The sequence below is a fragment of the Ascaphus truei genome, chromosome 4 (genome assembly GCF_040206685.1).
Source record: "Ascaphus truei isolate aAscTru1 chromosome 4, aAscTru1.hap1, whole genome shotgun sequence".
Lineage (NCBI taxonomy): Eukaryota > Metazoa > Chordata > Amphibia > Anura > Ascaphidae > Ascaphus > Ascaphus truei.
The window spans coordinates 352303586-352327352 of NC_134486.1; the positions used below are offsets into that span (position 1 = coordinate 352303586).

The 23767-nt window shown below is 46.9% G+C and overlaps 1 protein-coding gene across 1 annotated transcript in view; it reads left to right on the forward strand.

The window, feature by feature from the left end:
• Nucleotides 1–23767, forward strand: part of SNTG2 (syntrophin gamma 2) — a 503218-nt gene that overhangs the window by 235793 nt on the left and 243658 nt on the right. Inside the window, exon 16 of the mRNA XM_075595051.1 lies at nt 4368–4497. Within this exon, the coding sequence (XP_075451166.1) occupies nt 4368–4497 (130 nt within the window). The remainder of the gene's footprint in view (nt 1–4367; nt 4498–23767) is intronic.

Consider the following 23767-nt stretch of genomic DNA (forward strand, 5'->3'; position numbering starts at 1 on the left):
GGATTTTGGGGATTAGAAATGGGTACATCAGAAACTGCAGATGAGTCAGGAACAGGTAAATGTATCTCAGAAGCAAGAGACTGACAAGCAGCAGTGGTTATACCAGGTACTGCAGAGGAGTCAAGAAAAAGAAAGTTTGTCACTAAAACGGGTCATTAAATCAACAATGGTTAACACAGGTACTGCAGAGGGATCAGAGGAGGATATGCTTGTCTCTGATGTGGTAAACTGAGAATCAGTAATAGGTATACCAAATATTGTGGGGAACTTTAAGACAAGATCAAGAATAGGGGTATAAAACATTGCAGGAAACCCAGTAATATTTGAACTTGTCTTTAAACAGGAGTCTAATAATAATAATAATAATAATAATAGCATGTTCTTGTATAGCGCTGCTAGTTTTACGTAGTGCTTTACAGAGACATTTTGCAGGCACAGGTCCCTGCCCTGTGGAGCTTACAATCTATATTTTTGGTGCCTGAGGCAAAGGGAGATAAAGTGACTTGCCCAAGGTCACAAGGAGCTGACACTGGGAATTGAACCAGGCTCCCCTGCTTCAAACTTAGAGCCAGTCAGTGTCTTTACTCACTGAGCCACTTTATAATCAAAAATAGACATATCAAACACTGCAGGCAAATCAAGAGACAGGGAAACTTACCTTTAAAGCAGGAGCCTTGGCTCCTGATGGCAATGTTAGCTTGGGGTCCCAAAGAAAAAGAAAGGCGTATTCCAAAGGGGTAAGGAGCAGGACTTTATGATGCCAAGTTGACCGCAGAAGGTCTGCAGCATAGCAGTGATGGTGTCCAGCTTCCATTCCAATGTATCCAATTGGTTGGAGTGAGTCTCCACGAGGTGGCCCCGGAGGGACACAAGCCTTCCTACCTCTGCATGTTCAATGTATGGCCTGAGCATTATGTAACGATGCTTGTCTCTGAAAGGAACCTAACTCATAGAGCTAATGTAGGGGTTTATGATAACCAACCAGAGCCAGGTGCCAGATTACTGTTAGAGTAATCGTAGTTGGGAGACAGGCAGAGGTCAAGGCAGGCAGCTGAGATGCAAATTCACGGTCACAGGCTAAGGTCAGCAACCCGGGAAGCTACAGGAACCCATGGCATCTACCATTATCAGGCAGATGCTGGGAGTAAATGACTGCTATTTAAAGCCTTGGAACTGGTATAACCAATTACCAAGATCAGGAAGAGATTTGCCAGGAACCAAGATCACTGCAATGTCCACGTATAGGCAGGTTTGAGCAAAACCCTTGACTGGAACCCTTGCAGAAGGATGTTGTCACGCTGCTGCGCGGTCACACTGTTTCTGTTCCTGCATCTCCCTGCTATCGGAGTTCCAAGAACCATTAGTGACGTTGCGGACTTTGAAACCAGAAGTGAGGACGCAGACTCTTGTTTCCAATCACCGAGGGTGGACAAGCGGCGGTGAGATCTCTGCGACTCTGAATAGAGTACAGACCTCTAAACAAAGACTTGTAATCTTGTTATACTGTATATTTTGAGTGCGCATTAGGATGTGCTTTATTTGGAATGACATACAATTGTTTCCTTTGAAATATATACTACTTACCTTCTGCTAATTACTGTACAAGATGCATTGAAATCCAACTAAGAACATCTGGCTGAAAACCAAACCGTTGGAAACAGGATATAATCTATCTACCCAGTTCTAATTCTGGCATACCCTAATTTAACAATTTCCAACCTGTTGGGTTAGTATTTTACAGTATATTATCCACTGAGTTTGTGGGTGTTTCACTGTATTATCACATCACTTATAATATGCGCTTACTCTATTTTTTGTTTTGTTAATTTTCTATCAGCTTTAAAACCTCAGAACCTAATTGATCCTTGGCTACATTTGTATTTAGGATCGCCTTATGTCTATCAAGTATTATTTAATTACCTTACTGTATTAGCCACTGCCACCTCTATTAGAAGACTATTCCATTAATCCACCACCTTTCTGTAAAGAAGTATCACCCTTCCTCACATTTTATCTGGGCCTCCCACCCTAGAGTTTCCAAGCATGATCTTTTTTCTAGCCCTTCTCTTTCTCTGGAATATGCTCCCTCCTGTACTTTGTTGAAACTCTTTATGCATTTTAAAATTTCCTATCATATACCCCACCTCCCTTCTCTCCTCCAAGCTGAACATATTAAGCTTCTTCAGTCTTTCCAGATGTGTTTGAACCATGCACCATGTAGTAGCCCTTTTTTCCACAATCTCAAATGTATTTACGTATTTCATGAATTATAGTAACCAGACCTGAATACAGTCTTTCCAATTATATATAAAGTGGCATCTCTCTTTCTGCTGCTAATACCTCTCCCTATACAACCTACCATCCTGCAGACTATCCCTATTGCTTTGTTACATTGTTTGTCTACTTTTCTATCAGCTGAAAAATTGACTCCCAGGTCTCTTTCCTATATAGTACTTGATATTATAGTGGCATTACTGTAGTTCTGCATTCTGCTTGGTTTTTTTGTCACACAAGTGCATGATCTATAATTTTTGGGCATTGAATTATTGTTGCAAAAGTCTAAACCATTCCTCTAATCTAACTATGAATAAAAAAATGTAAGCAGCTTCATTAACGTAGCGGCTAACCGCTAGGCAATGAAGGGGTTAAGGCAGACTACCAGGTTTATTGGGGGCAGAGGGGGTAATAGTACAGGGGTTAATAGCCACAGGATGGGTGATTAGTCCTCTCGGTGGACATTGGGAGGGGTTAACCTCTTCATTACCTTAACGGTACTAACCGCTATGGTAATGAAAGGGTTAAACACCCCATTACCCCCCCCTCCCAGAGGCCTAACCACCCACTCTGGGGCTCTTACCCCCTTCACTCAATCCCTCTACAACAATAAACATTGCAATACCTACTACCAAATGTACCAATACACAACCCACCCCATGTACCCCCAACAACCCCCTTAACACATACAGTACAGTAATGGGCAAAATTATTTTTATCCAGATATGGATAATAGGGCATTTGCCCATTTAAAATAAAACATAAACCAGCAGCATAAAGTAAATAAAACTTACACTTACCCCTGCCAGCCTGCCAGGATGAAGGGCATCCTCATCCTCATGAACATCCTTGTCCTCCGTTGTCAGCAACAGTACAATAAGATTATACAAACTAATGGCCCCTAACCCTTTAATCACCTTAGTGGTTAGTAACCACTATAGTATTTAAAGGGTTAATCCACCCTCCCCCAATACCCACCCAGGAGGCTTAAGCACCCTCCCAAGGCAACTACCCCTACTCTCCACCCTTTGATTGGCACAGTGTTAAAGCATGCCCATGTAAAAATGGGCATGCTTTAACACTATAGCAATACATGGTCAAGCTAAAAAGCTGAAAAGAAGCATCCGCATAGCATCATGTTGCCACCACCATGCTTCATAGTTGGGATGGTGTTGAATGGGTTATTTGCAGTGATGGACTTGTGCCAGACATAATGCTTGGAATTTAGACCAAGCACTTCCATTTATTTAATTTTCTACATATATTGCTCCTTGTATCTTTATTTGCTTTTTTTCTGTATATCCCCCTCACTTTCTCACTTTGTGCACATTAATGGCACTTTTGTATGTTTATCCCCCTCATGTGTTCTCCATGTCCTTTTGTATTCTCTCCCATTTTTTGCGTCTGTATTCCACATTATCGTGTTCTTGTGGATAAGTATTGTTTATTTATTTTGAACTGTTATTTTTTGCACAGTTTGACTGTCAGATGTATTTATAGTGTGTTGCATACACTAGCCTTGGCATATAGTTATATATTTGACTTTTCTGTAAATTCTCCCCCTTTTTTTTCCTGATTCTAATGTGTCTTCATTATTTCTGTTTGAGTTCTGGGAATTTCTTGTTTTTTTTATTCCTAATTTTGAGTGGAGTAGGGTACCTCTTTGTTCCTGTTGCACCGGACATCAGGCATATTTTGCAATTCATATATTTCAAATGTAGTGCTGTCTACAGTATATCATATACTTTATGATAACATACTTATTTTAAACATTTGTCATGCTTAATTATGCTATTTGAAAATAGAGCAAAATCAGAACCAAAACACAAAAATGTTTAGAACCAACTCCATGGCAAAAAAAAAGAGAAATTCAAAAACATTTTTAGAACCAAAATACGAGGGAAAGATCTTACCTGTAATACATTGTCTATTGTAGCACAGATATCAGTTTGCTGTTTCTTTAATAAATCTACTGTAGTTCTTCATCCTATAAAAACAGCAATATACTGGTAGTAAAGTTGAAGAAATAAATAATTTATAGGCCATAACAACTGACACAACTTCCCTGATGATATATCTTCTTGTTGTTACAGGCCAAATTCCTTTGAAGTGCTGGCACTAGATGGAATTAGTTCTGGGATTATTCAGTTTTATACAGCTCACGAGAGTGCTGACTGGCTGAGAGCAATATCAACAAACATCAATGATTTGACACTTCAAAATGTATGTTCACTTTCCAATTTTCTAGCGTGTTAGCCTTTTTTTTTAAACTTATTTTTGAACCATAGAATAACATTTCCACCAGAAGCAGAGAAAACATCTCAGCTGTGAAAAAATATTTAAAATGATACATAAAACAAAATATAAACAGCACAACTCTTACTTAAACTTTTAAGAAAATATAGAAAACAATGAGTGAAAATATATTTGTGCAATATTTTAATGAAACAGAAGAAAATGAAAGTTCAAGTTATAAATGGCAGTAATACACTGCATACAGTATATATAATAATTAGCATAACAATGTATTTTATTTATAACAATGTTTTGCCAGGAAATAGATTGAGTTACCTCTCTTTTCAAGTATGTCCTGGTCACAGAGTTACTATGTGATGACAATATATGGCTAAAATTAATTAAACAGAGGTTATACATTCAATTTACAGACATTTCACGTACAGTTAGAGATAATATATGATTATGGACATACTCTATGTAACAGTAACAGGCAAGATTACAATTGTGTTAGAAGAGGAAGGATAGGCCTACAATGCATTGTGTTAGAAAAGGCCCTGCCCACATGAGTTTACAATCTATAAGGAAGGGTAAGTGGAAACATAGGGTACAGGGGATGAGAAGGCTGGTGTGTTTTGAATTGTAACAGAGCAGCTGAAACATCAGCTAATGACAGCAAATGGCTTACATCTTTTACTGCCCTTCGGTTGCTGCCTTTTGGGTGACGCAGTTACAGGCTGAAGAAGTTCTTAATTAATTTGGCTGTGCTGTGAAAGTCCAATACCACAGTGTGGAAATATTGGGGTTCTGTATCACAGTCTTTCTCCATTCTCAGTACTCATTCTCATTCTGTACTCATTGGAATTCTTTTTAATGTAAAACCAATTTTTTTTTTTCATTCTGTGGTTGAAAACACTTTCAAATATAGCCACTATAATGTTATAATATGTGTAACGGGTATTCCCTGTGAATACAGACTCTACTACCTGCTGTGTAACCTGTGTGGCTCTCAGGAGCCTAATGCTCCGCTTGGGGAGCCTGGGGTACATACATATAATACGATCTCGTGGTGCAACGCCTCCACCTGGGAGGGATCCCAACGAAGTGGGAGGAGGCCCTCACAGGAAACAATCACGTTAAGCAAACAGTTGTAAAACAGAACTGGCTTTACTGCATATATATAAGCATAACATTCACTAAACACATAAACGGTTAGCACTGCATAAGGATATTGCATAATCCCCACACCCACCACCGTGTACCCCCACACCGTGTCCACAGAATAACCCCCCTTGTCCCGTGGTCAGCGCTGCCACTACGTGAGAGTACTCTCGTGTGAGCACGTGTGTAACGTTACCTGCCCAGTGCGACGGCACCTGGGCATTAAAGACTCTTCACAAAGGATCAGACGAGCTTTGGAGTGATGTCCGGTTCCTCTAGTGAGAAGATCTGTGAGGGCGGTCCACCCTTGGTGCGGTTCCGCTCTCTCTGCTGAGCAGGCTTGATCCCAAGCCTCTGGATGGAAGCGCAGCGTCCGCTGTGTCCCTAACTGGCTCTGGATAGTAAGGGGCAGGGTCCCTAACCTGGGGCCTGTCCCTACAACACTCAAAGCTACTGGTGGCTCAGGGCTGTCTGTGGCCTAGGGGGGGCTGCTGGCCTAGTGCAGGGAGTCACTGACTCCTGCACCCTACCTCCTTCTCCTAGCTGCTCCTGACGCCGACTAACTAGCTGCAAAACCCCACAAAATGTAACTAATCTCCTCTGCAGGGAGATGCTGCAGCCCTATTGGCTCCTTGGCATCACGTGGGGTCCCCTAAGGCTCATGGGACATGTAGTCCCTGCTGTGAGCCCTATTCTGATTTGCCCCGTTCGCGCGCTTCTCCTGCACATGCACAAGCACGCTGGGGGCCGCCGCCGCCGCTACCTGCCGCACTGCGCATGCGCGAGGAACAATATGGCGGGGCCCTGCATTGTTGGGCCGTCGCAGAGTCTCCGGCGCACCGGAGCGCTCCCTGCTCGGCCCCCACCCTCCAGAACCTCCGGCGGGTCTGCCGCTTGGTGCCGGCAGCACTTGCCATTACTCCCGGCACAGAGGTAACGAGGGGGGGTCGCCGAGCAGAGGGGGACCCGGCTACATCCTCCCCCTGGTAAAAAAAACCCCAACGTCCGCACTTGGGACACAACTTAAATAATTATATTCAGCAGTTATATAATGAAAATGGCACAACATCGTTATATAATAAAAATGCAACAACCAAATGTGATCTTACACTTATCAGCTCTAAATCAGATTGCACATTTCACTGAACATCACAATGACAAACTGCACTCTGCTGCGAGCCCACTGCTGAGCCTCATAATGGGGTGCCCCAATTTGATCACCTATTGGTTACCCGGTTTGGAGGGTACCTTACTCTTTGGCTCCTACGGAGCTGTTCTTCAGCAACTCCCTCTGGGGAGTAATAAGTACAGTCCTGAGGCTCAGCCTCTTCCCTTGAGGGGAGAAATGTCTCTGAACAGTCTCTGTTTGGCACAAAGCACGGGCTCTGCGGATCCAAAGGCTGGCCTGTTGGTGCCACCTTAGTAGGCATAGGCCTACGGGGCCCTTTACCATTAGCTCCTCCGGGAGATGCCCCTTCTGTGGAATAGTCCCTTTGAGAGGGTCCTTCCATAGGGTCTTCAGGAGTTTCAGAGTGGGTTTCGTTATTTACAGTCTCTTGACCCATCTCTGATAAGTCGGACTCACCGTTGATCGGTGTGGCGAGTATTTTTGCTTCTTCGTCTCCCACTTGGGGGATGGGGAGAAGATGATTACGATGCCAAACCTTTACCCAGCCGTCAGTGTCTTTGATGCGATAGACCGGGAGGCCAGGTATCTGTGACTCTACCTCATATACACCGTCTCTCCATCGGTCCGCCAGTTTATGTTTTCCGGGGACTCCCAGATTACGAAGCAACACAGCGTCCCCAGGACGTAGCTCCCGATACTTGACTTTATTGTCATATCGTCTCTTATTGCCAGCATTCAGTTTAGCTGTAGACTTCTCAGCCTGTTGTTAAGCTTGCTGCAAACTGTCCTTTAGCCTTTGCACATACTTGAAATGGGTAGCATTGTGTATCCCATCCGTTGATACTTGAAGACGCACATCTACCGGGAGTCTTGCCTCCCGCCCAAACATGAGGAAGTATGGGGTGAATCCAGAGGACTCATGGCGAGTACAGTTGTACGCGTGTACCAACGCTTCTACTGCTGCGGCCAGCTTTATTGCTGCATTTGCCCGTCTTGTCCCGCGGCTGTTTTCAGGCTGTCGCGCGGCATGCTGGGGAAAAAAAATAGCCGCGTCTGCCCGCACATTGCGGTGGCGGCCGCATAAGAATTAAAGCGGCCGCCAGTGTACGTGTCGACTCCATTCCATTAGCTGGGCACCCTTCAGGGTTCCGAGCATGTCCAACAAGGTCCTGTTAAATCGTTCAGGCAAAACGTCTCCTTCGGGGTGGTACGGAGTCGTCCGGGATTTGGCGATATTCAGCTTTTTGAGTAATTCTCGGATCAGAGTGCTCTCAAAATCTCGCCCTTGGTCGGAGTGAAGTCGGTTTGGAAGACCGTAGTGAACGAAGAACTTCTCCCATAGTATTTTTTCAACTGTGATGGCCTTCTGGTTTTTCGTGGGGAATGCCTGAGCATACCGGGTGTAATGGTCCGTGATGACCAGCACGTTACAGATTGCTCGGGTATCGGGTTCAATACACAAAAAGTCCATACACACCAGGTCCATTGGACCAGAACTCTTGAGATGGGCCATGGGTGCTGCTCTGGTAAGCAAAGTCTTGCGTTGAACACACCGAGAAAAATGGCGGCAGTGTTGTTCCACCGCTTCCCGCATCTTGGGCCAGAAGAAATTGTCTCGGACTAACCCAAAAGTCTTCTCTACACCGAGGTGCCCATGCTCATCATGTAGAGACTTCAACACCATATATCTCAAGTTTTGGGGTAGCACCAGTTGTCGCCTATCAGGGTGGTTGTTATATTGGACTACCCTATAGAGCAAGCAATTGTCTATCTCGAACTTGTCCACCTCACGCATTAGCAACGCGATCAGGTTTCGGGGAGCACTTTTCAATAGAGCTGGATTCTTTCTTTGAACAGCTTGCCGAATGATGCTAATTACTGGATCTCTCATTTGATAGTCCACTAAGTCTTTCCATCTTATGACTTTGTCATGGGTTATGTTCATTCCCTTGGGATCGCAGTAGGCGGCGGGAATAGCCTGCGACTGGCATCCTAATGAATCTGCAACTCGTAGTTTAGAGAAGGCCACCTGATCATTGATGACGGCCTCTATGCTTCACATTGCTCGCATCCCAGGCCCGGGGATCTCTTCCCATTCATCATCATCAGGAGTAGCATTTAATCTTGGTCATAGTGATAGAGCGTCAGCTTCAATGTTCAAAGGCCCCGGCTTGTACTTCAGAGAGAATCTGTAGTTACATAGGGTTGCCAGCCATCAGTGCCCTGCTGCATCCAACTTGGCGGAAGTATTGATGTGCGTGAGGGGATTATTATCCGTCCTTAACTCAAACGTAACACCATAGAGGTCATCATGAAGTTTCTCTGTGATCGCCCATTTGAGAGCCAGGAACTCTAGCTTGTGTACAGGGTATTTCTGTTCACTGGGTATCAGACTGCGGCACTGGTGCTTCAGTCAGGCTTTTCTTCAAGTTCAGGAAGGCCTGTTCACACTCGGACGTCCACTTATCACCAAACGGTTGACGAGCTGATGTGGCCTTCCTTCCAGTATCTTCAGGGTATATCTTCAACAGATTGTTCAGGGGTTTAGTTCGACTGGAGTACCCTTCCACGAAGCGACGGTAATACCCACAGAAACTCAGGAATGATCACAGTTCCATGACATTCTCGGGACGCGGCCAGTTCACTACCGCTTCTACTTTGGGTGGATCGGTAGCAATTCCTTGAGCAGACACGATGTGTCCCACGTAGGTCACCGAGGTGTGACAAAACCGACACTTGTCGAGGGATAACTTCAATCCTTCTTTTCCAAGACGGTCTATCACCTTCAGCAGCCTCTCTTTGTGTTCTTCCAGGGTCTTCCCGAGGACAATGATGTCATCCAGGTAGACAAGACACTCCCGAGGGTTCATGTCCCCGATTGTTTTCTCCATCAGTCACTGGAAGGTAGCAGGAGCTCCACATATACCTTGGGGCATACACGTAAATTGGTAGAAGCCCAGGGGGCAGACGAAGGCTGTCTTTTCCTGGTCCTCTTCAATCATAGGTACCTGGTAGTACCCAGATTGTAAGTCGAGCACACTGCTCCTGGTTAGGGCATTCAGGATTTCTTCAATGCGAGGAAGGTTGTATTGATCGGGCACCGTACGATTATTCAGAGTTCGATAATCGACGCACAATCTTACAGATCCATTCTTCTTCCTTACCACCACTATGGGTGATGTATAAGGACTCCGAGACTCCGTCAATATCCCAGAGGTCTCCATTTCCTTCAGGACGTTCCTTACATCGTCCACGTCCCTGGGGGCGATGCGACGAGAGCGTTCACAGAACGGAATGGCGTCACTCAACCTAATGGTGTGTTGGGCGGTGCGACTGCGGCCCACATCCATCTCGCTGGTGGAAAATACCGTCCTTCTTTCATTCAGCTTGGCCATCAGTCGATCCTTCCACTCAATTGGCAGCGTTGAGTCTCCGTAGTTGAAGTCCAGATCGACTAACTGCTCACCCACTGCAGCGGCGTTCACCTGGGGCACTGTTTCTACCGGGCTGACGGGATATATGCTGCCCAAACTTTGTCCTGCATCAATGTCCATCGGAAATGGATAGATATTTTGAACATACACGTAGGTTCGTATAGGAATTCTGGTCGTCCACTCTCTCACTTCGGGCATTACCCTATACCCTCGCTGGGTCTCTTCCTCAGGGGTACTCTCCAGAGAGAACAGATGATCGGTCTCATCTCGATCCGGATAACAGCACCAGACGGCCATTCTTTGCACTCCCCCTGGTAAAATGGTCGCCAGTCCGCATTGACGATTGTAGAGGTCCCCGTGATGCTCTATGGCATATACTCTGTTGCACTCCTCTCTCAGTACAGGGTCAAGGAGTGGATTGGCCATTGGCAATTCATTGGTCTCTTTCAGGTAGGCTCTGATTACGGCTCGCACTATATCCGTATTTGTTCCCAAGATGACCGGGTACTGACACTGTCCTTGAGGCTTCGGGCATACCATTGCCTCCACATGCATGGGATGTTTCTTGCCGGTATTCAATTGAAGTATCTCCAGTTAAACTCTCACAATCCCATCGATGGGGTAATCTTCATTGCTCAACCCCCTCACCTTCATATGTTCCGCCGACCGCAGAGGACAGTGCTTAAGGTGTTGGTCGGAGAATTGTTGGTATATTATGGTCACTTGGGACCCGGTGTCCAGTAAAGCAGAACATAGACTCCTTCTACTACCACACGCACGATGGCAGAGGGGCCTACCTGACAGTAACCATCCCCAGCCGGAGTTCCATCGTCGGGGCTTAGGTCAGTAGGAGCTTCGGGAGGCGCAGAGGTGTCCTCGGATGTCTTGTGGTCTGTATCTGACAGATAATGGACCTAGCCGAGCTTCCTTTACTGGGCGTTTTCTTTTCTTGGGTGACTCCATCAGGGCACTCTCTGGAGAAATGGCCTTTCTGTCCACAGCCATAGCAGACGATATCTTTAGGATCCAGTCATCTTGGGTAAGTGGGGGAGGATCTCTCCGAAGTCCGGCCTTTCGTTGAGGGCGACCTGGGTGGCTCCTCTTCCTCTTTGACAGGTTTCTTGATCCGGAGAGCGGAGACTCCAGGGATATCACTCGCAGGGGGATCTTTGACCTTGGTGCCTGTATGCAGCTTGGTATAAGCTTCATGCCCTTTGACGATCACCAAAATTTCCATGAAGGTAGGGGGAGGCCTCTCCATTAGTGAGCACCTGATCATGATCACTACTGCTGCGACACACTTTATTCGAGCAAATACCCAGTATGTACCTGGCAGATACCTGGAATGCGCCGCTCCTCACCTCAGACAAGCCCCGTTGCGTTTGCCTTCCCAGCCATGGTTCATGCCTGGCTGACGGGCGGCTGATCTGTTAAATGATAATGATTAGGATTTAATAGGCTGCAATGCTTCGCGTGTCTACCAGATGGCATAAATTCATGAATTGTAATGCAGTATATATATATATATATATACTGTGCAGTATTGCAGCCAGCGGGAATAAAATGCTTCAATCCCTGCCTGGAAAATAACGCAATGCAATGCACTCGGGCAGAAAACAGTCACAAACCTCAATACACCCGAGTATACCCGAATTCGTGGGACTTGCCGAGCTCGAATAAAGTGTGTCGCCAGTGTATGTGATGCGTGGGAATGGCCCCTCGGAGGAACTGCTTGCGCCGGTATTTGTCCATCTCGGAGGCTAGGATGAGGCCGCAAGTTCACAATTTCCACAGGACCAGCTGGATTCGTTGAAGGAAGTCTTACAGGTCTTCCTTCTCCTTCTGCCAGAGACCGTACTATTTGAACCACCGCTCACTCTCCTCTTCATCTTTGCCATAGATCTGGAATAACAAGTCTACCATCTGATGAGCAGAGAGATCAGGGTCTTGGTCGCGCTGTGCACTGACCATGGTAGCTGCGGGGGATCGGAGGCTCTCCAGGATTCTCTGACATCTGACCGTTTCAGAGCAGGGCCATTCGTCGATCACCTTGAGGGTGTGTTCCTTCCAAGACTCGATGCTTTCTTCGCCTGCTGGGACAGGAACCATTCCTGAAAACGCTTTCAACTTCCTGTAACTTTGGGCTTGGGCGGACGTAGTTATAGCTTCCACAAGCTGCGGGAATGTCACTCCTAGCATGGAGCCACCACTGTCTGAGGAACTTGCGATCCCCGCTCCCTGACTGTTAGGGGTTGGGGTGAAGCTGTTCACTAACCGGTTAGGGACCGGTGATGTTGGCGGGCTACCAGCCCAGCTGGTGGCCCCTTGCCTAGCATCAGAAGAGAAGGTCACTCGGGGTAGGGATATGTCTGATCTGATGGGTGTACTGGCGGCCATATCTTTGTCTTCCCAACCCGCATGTCTGGTAAGGGAAGTAACGTGACTGGAAACGGTTCCAGGGTAAATAAGAGGGCACCTGTAACAGGGGACTTATCCCTGTTCACAAATGTGCCTCTAATCCAGCAGTGTGGTGGTTAACTGCTGGTAGCAAATTAACTAACACCACCTGCCGGATTACAGGTGGTAGAAAAAGCCTGCCTTTGAGACAGGAAGTGACTCCTTAGCTCACGTGTGAGCTGAACTTTGGAGACAGAGCAGAGGTTCTTGAGTCTCCCAGGAGAGACTGGCCAAGAGAACACAGATCTCTGGAGCTGACCATGTCTTGAGCTCTGCCAGAAGACACAGCAGAGCTGCTTCCAAGACACAGGGGAAACTTCTAAACCTGAATGCTGACAAACCCTGAAGAAAAGGTAGCAACCAGGGACAGAGAAGATTTTCCCTCCAAACTACAAGGAACAGATAAGACTTTTGTTACAAGACTTTTTATATCTGTTCATTTCATGATATGTGTTTGGGGCTGGGAGACATGCTTAACTAAGGGAGTTGTGAATTGCATATTATTTCACTAGAACCACTCCCAAGTGAATAGAAGTTGTGTTTCCCCCTTGTTTGGATGGTTTCCTGATGTTAAGGAAAAGGCATAATAAAGCCTCGTTATAATTTCACCTTATAAAGTCTCCAATTGTGTACCTCTGTGAACGTCCGTCTACAGCACCCTTGCGGTAAAGTCTCTGGTAGATACACTACTCGTGGGCCTCTATCAGGGGGTACAGCTTGTTCGGTGGCCAGCAATAGGGTGTTCTCTTGCCGGTCAATGTTGCCGGCACCTGGGCGTTAAAGACTCATCACAAAGGATCAGACGAGCTTTGGAGTGATGTCTGGTTCCTCCGGTGAGAAGATCTGTGAGGGCGGTCCACCCTTGGTGCGGTTCCGCTCTCTCTGCTGAGCAGGCTTGATCCCAAGCCTCTGGATGGAAGCGCAGCGTCCGCTGTGTCCCTAACTGGCTCTGGATAGTAAGGGGCAGGGTCCCTAACCTGGGGCCTGTCCCTACAACACTCAAAGCTACTGGTGGCTCATGACTGTCTGGGGCCTAGGGGGGGCTGCTGGCCTAGTGCAAGGAGTCACTGACTCCTGCACCCTACCTCCTTCTCCTAGCTGCTCCTGACGCCGACTAACTAGCTGCAAAACCCCGTGAAATGTAACTAATCTCCTCTGCAGGGAGATGCTGCAGCCCTATTGGCTCCCTGGCGTCACGTGGGGTCTCCTAAGGCTCATGGGACATGTAGTCCCTGCTGTGAGCCCTATTCTGATTTGCCCCCGTTCGCGCACTTCTCCTGCACATGCACAAGCACGCTAGGGGCCGCCGCCGCCGCTACCTGCCGCACTGCGCATGCGCGAGGAACAATATGGCGGGGCCCTGCATTGTTGGGCCGTCTCCGACGCACCGAAGCGCTCCCTGCTCATCCCCATCCTCCAGAACCTCCGGCGGGTCTGCCGCTTCGCGCCAGAAGCACTTGCCATTGCTCCCGGCATGGAGGTAACGAGGAGGGGTCACCGAGCAGATGGGGACCCAGCTACATATGTAAATGTGATAGTCTGTATCAAACAAGCACAGACAGATATGGAAGGTAATGAGGGCCCTGCTCAAGAGTTTTTAGAATCTAGGGGGAATAAGGGGCATTGGTGAAACAGAAGGTAAAGTAACTGCTCATTGTGGGATGGAGTACACCTTAGGATGGTGTAAAGTCAAGCCACATACAAGTCTGAGAAGGTCTGCTGCAGACATAATGGCCCATCATAGGGGTCCCTGCTGTGTGAATCTTACCAGGGTCTGCCTGTCTGTAATAGACGTGCAGTAAAAGATAGGCTGAATCAGTCACTCCAACTGTGCGCCTCTCACAGTTGATCGCAGGGGTTTTATTAAAATTCTAACACCACAGTATTGTAGAAGGGGGTCTCCGGAGATGAACTGCATTCATTACAGGTCCAGGGACCCGCTGCTTCCCCAAATACAGGACCCATTATGGGGTGCCAGTATTTCCTATGCATGGAAATGTCTTGCGTCACGTGATTGAGACATTTACATGCATAGGAAATACAGGCACCCCATAATGGGGCCTGTATCTAGAGAAGCAGGGGGTCCCCGGACCTGAAATCAATGCAGTTCTACTATGGAGACCCCCTGCTCATCTACACTAGTCAAAAATTAAAATTAAAATATGTAGTAAGCACCAATACACAACGCACACCTGTGCCCCCACATAAAACCAATGTTTATTTTTATAGACACAGGATTAAAACCACAGGTAAGCGAGGGTCCCGGGTGGTCCCCACAGGTGTCCGGAGGCCCCACAGTGCCCCCGAGGGGTTCTTCCTCGCAGTTGTCCGTGGGTCCTCAGGTGGTTCCCGTGGGCATTCATGGGTCCTCGGGTAGTCTCCGTGGGTCCCTGCTGGCTTGCAGTACCATTCCTGTATTTAAAAAAATAAACATGGCCTACATTTCAATAAATACACCAATACACAATCCACCCCCTGTGCCCCCACATAAAACCAATATTTATTTTTATAGACACAGAATTAATACCACAGGCTGGCGGGGGTCCCTGGGTGGTCCCCATGGGTGTCCGCAGGCTCCACAGTGCACCCCATGATTCCCACAGGTGTTTTGGGGACCCCTGGTGGTCCCCTCTAGGCTCTATGGGCCTCCAGGTGGCCCAAATGGGGTCCATGGGTGGTCCCGCAGGTGTCTGGGGGTCCCTGGGTTGTCCCCACAGATGTCTGGTGACCCTCAGATGGTTCCCATGTGTGTCTGGGGGCCTTCAGGTGGTCCCTGTGGGTCCCCCACAGCTGTGGGGCCCCCGGTTCTTCCCCACAGATGTCTGGCGGTCCTCATGTGGTGTCCGTGGGTCCTAGGATGGTCCCCGTGAGTCCTCGCTGGCCTGCTGTACCATTCCTGTATTTAAAAAAAATAAACATGGCCTACATTTCAATAAATACCCCTCCCCCACAGGGACCACCTGAGGATCCACGGGACACCTGCAGGGAAGAACTGGGGGTCCCACAGCTGTGGGGGCCCCTGGGACCTGCAGGGACCAACCAAGGACCAACCAAGGGTCCCCAGACACCCATAGGAATCACCAAAAAGGCCCCTAGACACACGTGGGGATGACCAGGGGTCCCCCAGAGACCCACGGACACCACCCCTGGACACCTGCGGGGACCACCTGGAGGCCCATGCAGCCTAGCAGAGACCACCCAAGGGCCCTCAGACACCCATGGGAACCCGCCGGAGTGCACTGTGGGGCCTGCGAACACCTGTTGGGACCACCTGTGGACCCCCGCCAGCCTGTGGTATTAATCCTGTGAGTAGGTCGATGGCCACTTTTGCTCGAGCTGTCTCATTGGAGCGTAGAGGGACGAAACCAGATTGCAAAGATTCAAGCAGGGAGAAGGTGGTAATTAATCCGAAAGGCTTGATCAAGAGAGAGCTTCTTTAGAATGCCATTGATGAGAGCATGTTTGAAGGAAGATGTTAGGGTGGGGCTTACTATACCAGAATGGGAGTGAAGGCAATGTGAGGAAATAAAATCAAAGGATCAATATACTGCACCGACACACTTTATTCGAGCAAATACCCAGTATGTACCTGGCAGATACCTGGAATGCGCCGCTCCTCACCTCTGACAAGCCCCGTTGCGTTTGCCTTCCCAGCCTGGGTTCATGCCTGGCTGACGGGCGGCTGATCTGTTAAATGATAATGATTAGGATTTAATAGGCTGCAATGCTTCGCGTGTCTACCAGATGGCATAAAATCATGAATTGTAATGCAGTATATATATATATACACTGGCGACACACTTTATTCGAGCTCGGCTAGTACCACGAATTCGGGTATACCCGGGTGTATTGAGGTTTGTGACTGTTTTCTGCCCGAGTGTCAGGGTTCTGCTCGCCACAAACCAGGGTCGGACCGCGAGGCTGAGGTGGGGTTGTAAAAGCACCGACCTGAGACCGCGCAGGCTGATCCGGATTGCGCAGTTCGTAGTCATATGTCGCAGGATCAGGATTGGAGAAGACAGCGTCGTCGTTGTACAAGCCAGGGTCAGAACAGGAGACGTCAGGATAAACATTGTCCATGCAGGAGTTCGGCAATAAGGAGATAGGAGAGGCCCGCTTCAGCTTAGGAGCGCGGGGTTGGCCTTTGCGCGAGCGACGACCATGGCCCATGGTGCTGGTCACAGGAGATGGTAGGCAGACCAGAATAGCACACCGTCTTGCTGCACGGGTGCACCAGTGCTACAGCGCAAAAGTCCTGAGCGGGCAAGGGAATCCACTGTATCAGCGCAGGAACCAGGACACGGCCTCTCTATATTAGGGAAAGAGTAGGCCCCAGGAACCAGGAAGCTGTAGATACAGGGAAACCTCCGCTTCAGTGCAGGAATCCAGGAGACTGCAGAACGCAGGGACGAACCTCTACTTTAGTGCAGGAATCCAGGAGGCTGAAGGACGCAGGGACGAAACCTCCGTATCAGCATAAGGGAACAAGCGGTTTGAAGGGAGCTGAAGGATGCAGGACGTAACCTGAAATCAGCATTGGAGAACAAACGGCTTGAAGGAAGCTGAAGGACGCAGGGCGTGACCTGGTATCAGCAAAGGGGAACAAGCGAGAGCTTGTGGCAAAACAGTTGACATCCAGTTAGGACTATGCTCGGCAAGGAGCATTATGGGCAAGCAATACTTAAAGGCCAGCGGGCCAATCCCCGGCGGGGGTGTGAAGGTACTGCCCCTAATGAGTGAATGCAAGTATAGTTTGCAATGAAAGGCTGCACAGCTGCAGTAGATACCAGAGAGAGTGTGTATTGCTTTGAGTGAATCCAGGCTGCAGCAAACCTCAGGAAAGCTGTTCCAGAACTGCACCGGTCTGCAAGGCAAGGTAACCAGTAAACCGTGGAGCGGATTCCTTACAGTACCCCCCCCTTCACGCGAGACCTCCGGGCGAACATGAGCACTCATAGAGTTGGAGGCCCGAGAATTGTTGCTGAACCGTCTAGGATTGGGGCTAGAGTCGTACTCCAGAGACTCATGATTAGTCCTTAGTGTACCCCCACCCCCCGGTGAGAACTGTGGCCAGACAGGACCATCCATGGGCCTTGGGGACATTGAGTTGTTCCTAAAATTCTTTAGGTAGAAAGGGCATCCGTAAACGAGCAGTTCTTTGGTGAGTACAGTTCTAGGATATAAGATTGATGGAGGAAACATCCTTGGTACATGGCTTGCCTCGCAAAATGTCTTGGAAATCCAGGGCTGTGAAGAACCAGAGAGTTCCAGAGAAAAAACGGTAGAAGAACCCCCACTGAAAGCCCAGTTCTTAATAAAGAAACCTGAATCTAGGATCAGTGGCCCTGATAGTTGATTGAATACACCAGGAGAAACTTTGTAACAGAAAAAGTCTTGGCTGACCACTGCATGTTGGAATTTGCGAGGAATTTTTCCTCTAGAAGGCTCCCAGGTAATGGTTAGTAAGGGTATAGGCTGGTTAGAAGCATCTCCCGGTATTGGTATGGAAGGTGACAAGGCAAGCAGTAAACCAGGCATAGGGACCGAAATCTTGGGATACGTACAGAGTATTTCCAACTGAGAGGAAATAACAGGGGCAACCGAAAATTCCGAGGGACAAAACCATGGTTTAGCAGGAGCAGAGAAGCAAACAACAGTAGAGCTCTCCAATACTGGGAAATCTTCATTGGGAGATAATATTGTCAGTGAATCAGGACTAGTCCTTGGGATCTTCAAATCAGTAGCTTGAGAAAAAGGCAGAGCCAGGGTAGTGGTGGGAGGGAAGCTAACATCAGAAGCTGAAGTCTGTACCTCAGTGACAGGACCCTGAGAATGAACAAGCAGCAAGTATGAACTATGAAAACTCTTAATGACATGCACCTTAGGAGTACAAAGAGTCTTCTCTAAAACTGCAATGGCCCTAACCACAGGGGTACCTAACCTGACAAAAACATGAATTGGTGTGTTTTCTAGTGCAAAATCTCTGATCACAGGACTCCTAACCGATAGTGAGGGTATCTGGGTTTGATTAGAGAAAAAATCAGATGTATTGATAAGTGACATAGAAACACTTACTGAGATTCTAAATTTGCTGGACATGTGAGAAAAAATACCCTTTAAGACAGGAGCTTTAATCTCCCCCCCGAGTAACCCCATGTTTGCTGGGACATATTTAGACACAGTACTGAGGGACTGGGTTTCAGCAAAGGCAGGACAGCTAAAAAGCTCAGATTTAAACCCCAGGACTTGTAATATGTGCATGGTGTCCTCAGACAGTACTAAGGGAGTGACCGCAGATATGCTGATCCCCAAAGGATTAGCCTGGAGAGAGAAATCAGGAGAGCCCCCAGACAGGATACCCCTTATAGAAAGAGCCTCAGAATCAGAAGGAGAATCATTAACTCTCAGAGTCTCGAAACTAGTAAGACACAATTCAGCGAAAAGGGAAACAGTATGCAAACTTTTTACTGATCTATATGAAAAAGCGTCACTTTTGGGAGAAAACCGTGCGTCCGCAAACATTCCTGGGAACACAATATGAACCCCAGGAGAGACATACAGACTACTGTATGCCTTTAACCCTAAGCTTAAAGAGGAGGAGCACTCAGACAGTACACGGGGGTTAATCACAACTGTACTGGTCTCTGAAGTAGGTATTTGGTAAGGAATGTCTGGGAAACCAGAACTTACTGCAGACTCCATAATGTGGGAACTATGCGCTGAAGCAGGGGTCACCGCTATGTAGGCGACAGGCTGGTTCAGTGAAATACCCGGGAGAAGGAACTCTGCGACTAAGCTTAGGGAAAAACCTGACTCCTGAATACATTTAACAGGAACCAGAACTTTAGCCGAAGTCTCCGGAGACGAAACTGCGGAAACTTGAGCTGAAGCAGGGGATTTATAGCAAAGAATATCTAGAGACTCCGTACGGTTATGGGAATCCCTCAATGCAACCTCTGCTGTCTGACTTGTGGACTCATTCTCTGAGGCTACAACGAAGGCATTAACTTGGAGGCAGCAAGAATTTACAGGGGTTAATGCAGACAATGCCTGAGAGTAATACATAGGTAACCTTTTCTCTGTATTAGAAGAGAGCAGGAATCTCTCGTCTGAAGCTAGGGGCGTGACCGTGGCTGACAGAGAACAGGGATTTACCAAAGGAAACTCAGAGAGCTGCCCCACAGAGGTTAATACAGAAATAACCCTGGGAACAGAACTTAGGGATTCTTTCTCTGACGGGGAAAGCGCGCAGGACTGTCTAGCAGAGTTTAAAGCTGGAAAACCCTCAAGACCTAGAGAGAGGGATTCAAAGCTAGAAATAGGAGAACTAAGGGACTTATTCTCTGATACAAGAACCTTAGTGTTAGTTAGTGACACATATGTGTTCTCCAAGGGGACCTCACAGGACTGATCGGCAGGGGTTAATGTAGACATATCATTAGTGTCAGGGAACCCGGGCATACAATCAGAGCTTGGGACTGTGGCAGTTACTACGTTGGGAGATATTGGTAATAGTTCTGTTTGGTCATCTCCCGGAGAGAGAGATACGTCCCCCGGTTTAGCAACAGGACTGGTAGCCGAGGGATACCGCCAAACGACGGCGTGAGCGGCTAAGAGACGATCCTGTTTTAACAAGCAATCATCCAATGCACGGGAAAGTAAATGCAGCGTCTCGTGAGCGAGAGCCACCATGACGGAAGGTTCCGGGAATACTATAGGAATGTCCAAGGATAAAGTCAGGGCATTGAGTGTACTACAGGCGTTGACCAGTTCCACAGGACTCAGCTCCTCCCCAGTTAAAGGGGAATCAGGGGAGCAAGCAATGTTAGCAATGGCCAAAACACTGGCCAGATACTGTTTTAAGTCTCTGAGGCAGTAAGCCTTATAAACCAGATTATTACGGCATTTCTTTTGCAAGGGAGTCAAGCCCTCCAACATAAACGGATCTTCCATCAGAGGTATTATATCGCACAAATAATTATCCTCAAACTGGGACTGGTCTACAGGCTGGGACAGGTTTTTAGGAAAAAACTTACCAACCCACACCTCAGCGGGGTCCGAGTTTGTAGGGCCGAGCATACTGTCAGGGTTCTGCTCGCCACAAACCAGGGTCGGACCGCGAGGCTGAGGTGGGGTTGTAAAAGCACCGACCTGAGACCGCGCAGGCTGATCCGGATTGCGCAGTTCGTAGTCATATGTCGCAGGATCAGGATTGGAGAAGACAGCGTCGTCGTTGTACAAGCCAGGGTCAGAACAGGAGACGTCAGGATAAACATTGTCCATGCAGGAGTTCGGCAATAAGGAGATAGGAGAGGCCCGCTTCAGCTTAGGAGCGCGGGGTTGGCCTTTGCGCGAGCGACGACCATGGCCCATGGTGCTGGTCACAGGAGATGGTAGGCAGACCAGAATAGCACACCGTCTTGCTGCACGGGTGCACCAGTGCTACAGCGCAAAAGTCCTGAGCGGGCAAGGGAATCCACTGTATCAGCGCAGGAACCAGGACACGGCCTCTCTATATTAGGGAAAGAGTAGGCCCCAGGAACCAGGAAGCTGTAGATACAGGGAAACCTCCGCTTCAGTGCAGGAATCCAGGAGACTGCAGAACGCAGGGACGAACCTCTACTTTAGTGCAGGAATCCAGGAGGCTGAAGGACGCAGGGACGAAACCTCCGTATCAGCATAAGGGAACAAGCGGTTTGAAGGGAGCTGAAGGATGCAGGACGTAACCTGAAATCAGCATTGGAGAACAAACGGCTTGAAGGAAGCTGAAGGACGCAGGGCGTGACCTGGTATCAGCAAAGGGGAACAAGCGAGAGCTTGTGGCAAAACAGTTGACATCCAGTTAGGACTATGCTCGGCAAGGAGCATTATGGGCAAGCAATACTTAAAGGCCAGCGGGCCAATCCCCGGCGGGGGTGTGAAGGTACTGCCCCTAATGAGTGAATGCAAGTATAGTTTGCAATGAAAGGCTGCACAGCTGCAGTAGATACCAGAGAGAGTGTGTATTGCTTTGAGTGAATCCAGGCTGCAGCAAACCTCAGGAAAGCTGTTCCAGAACTGCACCGGTCTGCAAGGTAAGGTAACCAGTAAACCGTGGAGCGGATTCCTTACACCGAGTGCATTGAGGTATTTTCCAGGCAGGGATTGAAGCATTTTATTCCCGCTGGCTGCAATACTGCACAGTATATATATATATATACTGCATTACAATTCATGAATTTATGCCATCTGGTAGACACGCGAAGCATTGCAGCCTATTAAATCCTAATCATTATCATTTAACAGATCAGCCGCCCGTCAGCCAGGCATGAACCCAGGCTGGGAAGGCAAACACAACGGGGCTTGTCAGAGGTGAGGAGCGTCGCATTCCAGGTATCTGCCAGGTACATACTGGGTATTTGCTCGAATAAAGTGTGTCGGTGCAGTATACTGTGCAGTATTGCAGCCAGCGGGAATAAAATGCTTCAATCCCTGCCTGGAAAATACCTCAATGCACTTGGGCAGAAAACAGTCACAAACCTCAATTCACCCGGGTATACCCGAATTCGTGGGACTAGCCGAGCTCGAATAAAGTGTGTCGCCAGTGTAAAAGCAAACAGCATACACAACCACCATATGAAGAGGGCGGACCTCCCTCTTACCCTTTGGGGTTACCCCCATTAACAAACACATAACATTTATAAGGGGAGATACTCTTTGTGATTATCAGATACTTGATTTAAATGATCATAATCCCCAGATATTTCTCCTCGTGTTGTATGAAGGAGATTTTTTGTACTGTAGGTACTGTACATGATTTAATGGCAACTATACTATAAAAAAAGATTTATGTAAATGAATATTCTCTTACTCTCTTTCTCTTTACCTGTGTTTCCTTCTCTTTCAGCATTCTAAAACTTGCCTTAAACTAGCCAGGTACATGCTGAGTACATGCTGACACATTTCAGTGACATTTATTGCAGAGGCTAATGACCCATCGGATTAACACAGCAGAGGTCCCTGGCAGTCCCATTCAGTTTGAATGGGACTGCCAGGGACCCCCGCTGTTAATCCGATGGGCCATTAGACTCTGCAGACATGTCACTGAAATGTTTCAGCATGTACCCAGCATATACCTGGTTCCTGTTGGTGATTGCCACTGGTTTGTTTAAGAATAACCGTCGGCACTACAGTACTTGCCTGGCAAAATGTGAATTTATTTTGGGCAAAAAAGTTAAAGCAAATAATTGGAGAAGTGAATTTGGGCAAATTCACCCTTTTTTAGTCTTCAGTATTAATTGACATTTACAATCCTCTGATAGCTAAACTATTTTCTTTACATATAGAACATTATACATAGTAGATTAGGTTAAAGAAATACATATTTCCATATACAGTACATATGAGTTCATCCTTTGTAAATGTCTAATTTGTTAAGATACTCATTCTATATTCAAAAATATATTGTTCAAAGGGAAAGACAAAAAAAACCCTAGTAAAACATTTGCCAATTATCATAAGGAGGAAAGAAAAGCCTTCCTGAGTCCAGTAAGGGCAATCAGATTTCTGAAAAATATTTATATTTTATTTTTGAGTACTGTATAGTAAAAAAATATATGTAACAGTAAACATTAATATATAAAACATTTATATCAACATAGTAAGCAGTAACACTAATAATTAAACAAAGATATGTATTAAAATACAATTATAAACAGGAAATAAAATCTCATCAAAATTAGGAAATAATAGTGAAAAGTGAAGGCAGTTTTGAAATGTTACTTAAAGTTTAGAAAGATTTAGAACTCAATACCAATGTCCTTAATGAGTACAATAAATCTTATTAAAATGAATATTGCCTCTTTAATTATTTACCTTATTATTTTAATACCATAAAATACAATACAATATTTGAAAAGATTGCTGAATTACTAATTCGAATTATATGCAATATCAAGAAACTGAGAAGCTGCATTTAAAAATTAAAATAATTATTTTTACCTTGGTTATCTGCATTTCCTTTCCTTTAACATGTAAAAAACGTTCTAATAATTTAAGACAAATGCTCCCAATGTATTTGAATACTGTATATAAAATG